Raw genomic sequence first — 8,351 nt, 5'->3', positions numbered from 1 at the left:
TCTACGAAGCTACCAGTGCAGATGTCTCAGAAGTTGCCTATGCTATGGGTAAAGATTCAACAATTGGCCCTATTTCCTCAATGCGAGCGTCGGATTCGGTGGATCTTGCTTTCAGTAGGACATCTTGAATCTCGTGTACATCTGCAAATCACCGAACTGCCTCCTAACGTGGTACATTCTCACAAAAACACGGTTTAGAGCACCAAGGATGGCAGTTCATGAGTTAGCTAATTGGAAGAAAGATCACTTAGGGAAGCTGTAGTAGAGATGGAAGCCATAAGAAGAGTTTTTGAGCAAGCCATAGCTAAGCAAGCTGCATTTGATCTCCGAGTAAGAACAGTTGAGCAACTGTACATAATTCACAAGAAAAACACCATCAAGACAATGCAGTAATCAAATAGGTTTGCTTTATCCTTTCTTTGACCTTCTTTCCATGTAGATATATCCTTGTGAGGTAGGTCATATTATTTGCCTTTTAGTGAAGATGACATTCAAGTTTTTTCAAATGTACATAGAGACGTTCAAGAAAAGTCTTTTGGTTTGGTAATTGTAATTCTTTAACTTGATTTATATGCCTTGCATAGGTGTGATATGGATTTCTGAGACTCCGGAGTACAACCATAAATGACACCCACATGGGATATAGTAAATAGACGCGGGCTTTTTTTATTTTAGGACAATTCATTTTGTTGTCCCTTTATGGGTGGACCTCATATATGGCTTTGTTCCTTTGTTTATCTGTCCATATCTGAGACCTTCTTTTTGGGAGATGAATACACTTAGGATTTTGTGGTCTGGTTCCCCAAGGAGTTGCTTGGATCATTAGGCCACATAGCACCTCTATGTTCTTTTCAGGATATAGGGACTATGTGGGGTTTGGGGTTTTGTCTTATGCACATATTATACTCTCGCATATTTATACATTGCTCTCGGATGTATCGTTTGAAGTATACTTATTCATAGAACACATTTTTTGTTAAAGTATGTCGCTTGCATTTAAATATTAGTATGTTTGTTGTGTTTATAAAAGTTTTGTTGTTATGGTGTTCATATAAGAGATCATCATATAGTGGGTGATTTCCACACACACACGTGCATGCGCGCGCAAGGGTAAGCAAAAGCCATAGCTTTTTAGCCACTATCGCTGGTTAAGATTAAGTTAAAGATGGGTGGGTTTGGAAAGCCAAATTGTTGGAATGATGAACAAAAGAGGGGAGAGTGGAGCAAATCATGACTGTAAGGCGTGTTCCTTGCCACTCAAGATGTAGGAACAAAAGTGATGAGCCTCTCAAAACATAGACAACACTTTCTAGGACTCGTGATAAGTGGTGGATTTGCTTTTTCATCAGCTCTTCTTCACCTTCTCCTGTCCTCGGATCTTCTTTGCCTTTCTTTTCGCCATGTTCAAACTCATCCGCCTCTTCCTCCTGCCTCTGCTCCTGCTCCTCCTCCTCGCTCCGCAGCTACCCTCCGTCTCTTCCAATTGTTCCTTCCCCGCCCTTTTCAATTTTGGTGACTCCAATTCTGATACCGGTGGTCTTGTCGCAGCTTTCGGCCCGCAGCCTCCTCCCAACGGTATCACATTCTTCCATGAGCCAGCAGGCCGGTATTGTGACGGACGCCTTACCATTGATTTCATCGGTACTAACCTTCTCGTTCTCACTTTCACATCGACTTTTCCACGACCTCCATTGTTCATGGATCTGCCCCTTCTTGCCTCTAACACTTAAATCCGACTCATGAGCAGCCCAGCAGCTGGGATTGCTATATCTGGACGCAGTCCTGCAGTCGGTCGGGTCTAATTTCACATCAGGGGCCAATTTTGCGACCGCTGGCTCAACAATCCGTGTCCAAAATACGACTCTATTCCAATCTGGCTTCAGCCCTTTCTCTCTCAATGTGCAGGTCAGCCAATTTACGGAGTTCAAGCAGAGGACCCTCGCGTATCATTCACATGGTAGGACGCCTTCCAACTGCTGCTGCTGCTGATGTCTCAGTAAAATTATATACTAGTGCAGCTGAACAGGTCTGATCATATCCTTGACGGAATCCGAAGTGTTGTCTTCAGGCCCGTTCAGTCATCTTCTACCAAAGCCGGAGTACTTCAAGAAAGCGCTCTACGTCCTAGACATCGGTCAGAACGATCTCACATCGGGTTACTTCCAAAATCTTAGCGTCAAGCAAGTCAAAGCTTACATTCCAGACGTCCTTCTGCAGTTTACCAACGATGTGAAGGTTTCCAATTCGATTGCACAAACATTTTTTTAAAGCTAGAAGGTCTGAGTCGGTCCATGGTGATATCGAGTTAGAAACACGTATATGATTGAACTAACGGCGCGCAGTCTATGATTGAAACACGTATATAGATTGTGTTTTGTATGCAGTCTGAAAGCGACTTGTACTTGGACACAGGCGTTGTATCAGCAAAGCGCGAGAAATTTCTTAATCGTCTCAACAGGACCGGTTGGTTGCCTGCCCTACATTCTGACAAGGCTTCCTTATAAGCTATCGCAGTTGGATAGCCATGGCTGTGCTGAACCTTATAATAACGTTGCGAAGTTCTACAACAAAATGCTAGAGCGTACGGTGGAGAAGCTGAAGCAAGAACTTGCGAACGCTACTTTGGTCCTAGCGGACGGCTACAATCTGAAGTATAATCTGTTCGTAAACGCACACAAAGATGGTAAGAAGTCGATCTTCAAGTGTAGTGCAACTCGTTACATCTGCTGAAGTGGTCTAAAGCCTGCTGAAATCCATCCCTGTACCATTAGAGTCAGCAATGCAAGCATTGTAAAAAGGTCATTGGGTGTGGGTAGGTTTCAGGTTCACGTTGAAGGCATGCTGCGGATTCGGAGGAGGCCCATACAATTATAATCGAACAGTTGGTTGCGGAACGAAGCCGTTTGTGGGAGGCAAGCAGCTATCCTACGATCTGTGCGATGATCCCTCAGTGTACGTGAACTGGGATGGGGTTCACTACACCGAGGCTGCAAATCGCCTCATTGCTAATGGCTTATTTTCTGGCAACTTCTCAGTTCCCCGGTTTCCTGCAGGCCGCTTCTGCGACGTATATACAGCTTCCACAGCTGCTTGAACTTTGAAGATTCAAATGCCATTCACGGGGCTAGGGATATGCTCTCTCAAATATTTAGAATGAAAAGAAATGCTTGCTAATTTTAAAATATCAATGTTTAAATAACGTGAATGATATTTAATCATTCAAAGGCCTCTTGGGAAGAGAGAGAGAGGGGGGGGGGGGGGGAGGACTTGGGGGTGAGAGCGTGAAAAGGTGGAGATGGTGTGTAGGAAGACTTGCATGAGATAGAGGGAAGAGAGAGAGGGGGGTATATATATAACCTATTAACCACCAAAAAAAAAAAGAAGAGGACACGTGGCAGCTTGGAGGAGAAGAGTCTGTCACATGTCACAAAGAAGGAGCTCTTGGATGGAGGCTTGGAGGGGGGAGGAGGTGGAAAGACAAGAGGGAGGCTTTGGGGCCGAGGAAGTGGAAAGACAAGAGGCATCTTTAGGGGCAAGGAGGAGATAAAAGGTCAACGGAATGGAGGAGATGGAAGGTCACCTTCAAGAGGAAGGAGGAGATAAAAGGTTAACAGAATGAAAGGAGGAGATGGAAGGTCTCAGGGCCATGGGTTAAGACTTGGTCAAAATTTAAGAATCAAAGATCCACCTTCAGATGGGGAGTGGTTGAAAATGGTCATGCATCTTTGCCCATGCAAAGCACGGGTTCAATACTCGCATATATATACACACAAACACATGATTGCCACCTCTTTAGCTTATCATTGCCACCACTTATTCTCTATAGCTCCTAGGGTTCTTATTGCAATGCTCGAGCCTCCTTCCCTCATCCCTCCACAATAAGGATCTCAAATGATGCTACTTCCATAGTGTCATATTCTCGTTTATGGTACTCTTGTCAATCTCTTCTCTTGCCTCATCCTTTTAGAATAAGGAGCTTGAACGGCATTGCTTCCACATAGGCGACTAGTTTGATTCCTCTTTGTGGTTTACGCGTTTGATGCCTTCTCATTGAAAGCATTTGGAGCTCTTCTTGTGTCCTATCATCCTTTGAGTCTGAGAAGTCCCCTCCCACAATCCATAGATTGAAAGTTGCAACAATGTGGAAGAATGGAGCCAAGAAGCCATTACAATTAGACCATAGTAGCTTCCTCTCAAGGTTTGGGAAACTACCTTCTTGTCTCATATTTCTTATTTTTGAGTTTGACGTGTCACTTAACAGCTCAACCCATGGCATACAAAGATATGTTCTCCTCTTTCCTCTTTCGTTGTGATCCTTGGCACATGCAATCTTGGTCTTGCCATGGATATGCTATCTTGCACGAGCTGTAGAAGGACAATTTTCAGAAACCCTCTTGAGTAGAAGTACGCCTTGATAGCGGAAGTGAGAGAGGGAGAGAGAGAGGAGTGCACACGATATAGCTACCTGTACACTAAGTGTATTGACAATGAACATGAAGATATACATGTGAACCCCTTAGGGTTAGGGTTAGGGTTTGCCCCTATGCCCTATATGGATAGTGCAATTTACACTATCTTTAACACCCCCTATTAAATTGCATTGGGTAAGTAGAGGGTGTGTGTACAAGACCTTTTTGTGGATTTTGTTTGGTGCATATGATTGCATCGAAACCTGAAAAGAAATCAGAGTAGTATATGCATATGTGAGCATAGTGACTATGTAGCGGAAGCATATATAATGAGTACAACTTACGATCCTATACATATTGTGGATTTCCCACTCTTAAGTTGTGGGTCATGCTTTGCCTTTGGGAACAAAATCTAGAAAATAGGCTGAAGGGAAGAAAAAGGAAATATGTAGAAAGTCGAGTCCACCTAGATCAAAGGCTAGTCGATCGAAAGATGATTACGTGTATGGCTGCGTGCAGGGTCAAAGACGACTACATAGTCGATGTGGACAGAGTGATCCAGAGGCTAAAAATATGGGGCCGAATGTGCAAGTGTGATACACTGCTCTACAGAAGAAGAGGCCCGTACAAATGACAACGTATAAGAACACGTCTAACATGTATGCTCAACTATCATGGGTTGAAGGTCATCTGTTGTGTGCATGGGTAAACATCCATCGAAATGGGATGTAGCATATGTCATAGGCTCGTTGAGAAGGAGTTGACGGTATAAAGGTCTAAAAGCCTGAAGTACAACTATTAGATGTCCCTGAGGCATATGAGGTGCCGAATGATGATGTAGGGACTGATTTGAAATCCTGGATCCAACCACTGATCTGCATTAAGTATGGACTGTATATGACAGCCATAAGTGCATGATGAAACACTAAGTCTCCCCAGGTTCCGCTATGGTTGAACCTGATGATGTCCATTGCATTGGGATAGGACCGCATTGATGCATAGGTATCCTAGTGCTGAGGAATGATCTACTGATCGAAAGAGGTGGTCATCACTGGATCCAAGGGTGCAATGTGGCATGAGTGAGCTGATGCTGATATGCACCTTCGTGCTAGATTCTCGCTGGTGATGATGATGCCAATCGTAGTCATCTGATTGCGCAGATTCTTCACCTTGGTGATGAACTTCTCTGTCGCCTCAGACTCAGACAATTTCTCATTCGCGAGTTGAGTCTCCAGATTCTGAATCCGCGTCTGATTCGCGGTCTCATACTGATTTTTCAAGACCGTCCATGCCTCCTCCGCTATGGTGACATGTTGAATTAATGCCATGATGGAATCACTTACACTGTAGACAATGGAACATAGCGCATCTGCATTTCTTCTTGTGCACACGAGAATCTCATCCACAGTTGGTACTATATGTTGTCCTGCATTGGTTGGATCCGGTCTCGTAACCGGCCTCACGTTTACCCCAGTAGCAGTATCCCAAAGCTCGTATGCGCTTAGGATGGTCTTCATCTTGAACTTCCAGAGTGGATAGCTAGAGCAGTCCAACTTTCTGCTTTCGTCGAACGGTGGGATTCGCAGTCTTGCGGGTTGGGCCATCTCTCACAATCTGCTCGCAAACAGAAACACACTCCCAAATCTTCTTGCTAGAGTCTAGGCTCCGATACCATGTAAGAAAACAATACAACATTTGTGCTCAACAGATAACAGGATCTCGCACGCAAGAGAGAAAAGTAGATAGTATGCAGAATCAAAAATTTGATTACTGTAGATCTAATACAATAGATGGCGCTGCCTCCCAGCCGTGCACTCCTGTGAAAGAAGCTTTGATGGCGAGCTAGAAACAATAGAGGACAAAGGCTGGATGCTAAGGAATCAGGGTTGCTGTAGCCAGTAATGAAATGGGCTTCATGGGCTCGCTCTTATATAGCCACCAGCCGTAGTCCGTTAGACCCAATTTGGTGACCGACCCAGTCTGCCCAAACTGACCGACCGGGGGTCGTCGGTCCCGAAATAGGCCACCGACCACACAATAGAACCGATAATCCGAGATCATCTAGGGCTCCAAACAGGCCCCACAACCCGAGAGTGGGCTGTCCCGAGAAATGCTCCATCTACCCTCAATGCAGTCAGTCATGGGATGCCTTCCCACACTTGCATTTAGCCTAGTTGGCAGTGTGCCAACTCCGTCCAGCCATCTGGCCACATGGCCCCCATCTGGTGTCCAAACCAGGACCTACCAGATAACCGAGCTACTCAAATGCCTTCTCCTCATATGGGGGGCTTACAAGTAGAGTTAGCTAGTTCACGCATAGTTATATGAGAGTGGAGCATTGATATCTAATAGATCCGTCATCTACCCTTAATTGTATACCTGTGGAAATACTTGGTGGTACCATTTCTTGCACATTTGGTGCATGGACAGCTTGCTGTCTACCAACATATGCAAGTGGATTCACGTCCTAATTTTCACATCCCTCTTGGGTGCCTTATGCATCTTCTTCTTATTGAAGGCTACATCATGGCTGCGCATGATCTTCTTTGCTTTTGGATCCCAGAGATGATAGCCCATCTCTCCACTTCTACCATAACCCGCAAAGATGCATTTCCTAGACTTAGGATCTAGCTTCTTTCAAAGCTCTTTTGGCACATGTGCATATGCCTCACACCCAAATATACACAAATGAGAGTAAGAGGGCCTCTTGCCACTCCATGCCTCTTCAAGAATACCACCATCCAAACTCTTACTAGTGATCTATTGATCACATGCACTGCAGTCTTCATTGCCTTAGCCCAAAAACCACCAGAAAGGCTTGCATTGGAAAGCATGCATTGCAACCTTTCTTGAATGGTATGCTTCATCTTTTTTGCAACTAGATTTTGCCCTGGACTATGAGGAGATGTGAGTGCACATGGCTTAAACTACAACCAGAGTGATCTGCATAAGGTATGCTCAAGAAATCATGGTCCCACGACAATGACCGCTACTAAAAATAGAACCTGAGATGCCTCAAAACATGGGTGCTATTGCATAATCGGACTTAGCAAGACAATCTGCAAATATCTCTTTTCTGCTAGAACTCCAAAATCCCAACCGCCGATGAGTGAGAAATGGGAGTCAACACTTATCCTTGAGTTCCAACACCGGGGCAGAAAAACCTTGAAACTGACACAGTGAGTCAGAAATGCAACAAAATGATCCCAGATTCAAGATTGAAGGTGTTTCCAAGCTCCTAAAGTGAAATGGACACTAAAAGTAGGCAATGGTTGCCTCTACAAGTCAATATGGAGTCTCTGTCATCGAACGAAATAGAGAAAAGCTTAAAAAACGACTTTTTCTTTGAAAACACTGAGAAAACACTTAATAGGCTCTCAAAACCACTTTGCAAAACCAAAGTGACTTTTCCTAAGGTTCCTTCAAGGTCTCTGCATACTCGGATGCAAGTAAAGTCACCCACAAAGCTTCCCACAGAGCTTCTTTTTCCTCTCACAGAGCTGCTGAGCTTCCAAGTAGTCATGCACGCTCAACTAGATCACCCGGGCTCTAATACCAGTTGAGAGTGCTCTCAACGGAAGTAGAATGGAAGAGGGAGAGAGAGAAACAGAAAGCCACACAAGTTTTTGGTGGGTGTAGAACACCCTAATCTTCTTTTTCATTCATTTATATATGTGTTTGAGTATTGTACATAACTGGGGTAAAGGCACAGTGACCTTTAAAAAAATATGAAAGAATTTAAGATTTATACATATTATTACCAAAGCTGCAAAACAAAAGAGCACAAAGTGCTCATGAGGGGGTTCAATATCATACCAAATAAGAGGGACCCGATGAGGTTTTACATGGAATCAATGACTTCAAGTGTTGCTCACATCGTGAATGTAGTACACGCAATACAGAACATAATCATGCTAATTTGACTAAATTTTACTCATGAAA

General features: G+C 44.1%; 1 protein-coding gene across 8 annotated transcripts; it reads left to right on the top strand.

Moving 5' to 3' along the window:
* Window positions 1-1,271: 1,271 nt before the first annotated feature.
* Window positions 1,272-3,164, top strand: LOC147896465 (alpha-L-fucosidase 3-like). 8 transcript variants are annotated; one of them, XM_087381494.1, is made up of 6 exons: window positions 1,272-1,641; window positions 1,748-1,957; window positions 2,057-2,155; window positions 2,413-2,463; window positions 2,579-2,683; window positions 2,817-3,164. In XM_087381494.1, the coding sequence occupies exons 1-6, from the start codon at window positions 1,401-1,403 to the stop codon at window positions 3,092-3,094; spliced, it is 984 nt and encodes a 327-aa protein (XP_087237620.1). In that variant the 5' UTR covers window positions 1,272-1,400; the 3' UTR covers window positions 3,095-3,164. The 8 variants fall into 8 exon arrangements, with proteins under 8 accessions (XP_087237620.1, XP_087237619.1, XP_087237625.1 ...); XM_087381493.1 differs by having other exon boundaries at window positions 2,057-2,235; window positions 2,385-2,463; XM_087381499.1 differs by having other exon boundaries at window positions 1,272-1,575; window positions 1,906-1,957; window positions 2,069-2,155; window positions 2,385-2,683.
* Window positions 3,165-8,351: the final 5,187 nt, after the last annotated feature.

This window comes from Dipteris shenzhenensis, chromosome 11, assembly GCF_047967505.1.
Source record: "Dipteris shenzhenensis isolate YYH24624 ecotype China chromosome 11, Dip_SZ_1.0, whole genome shotgun sequence".
Taxonomy (NCBI): Eukaryota; Viridiplantae; Streptophyta; class Polypodiopsida; order Gleicheniales; family Dipteridaceae; genus Dipteris; species Dipteris shenzhenensis.
The sequence above is the reverse complement of the archived record's forward strand: the minus strand, read 5'-3'. Positions and strand labels throughout refer to the sequence as shown.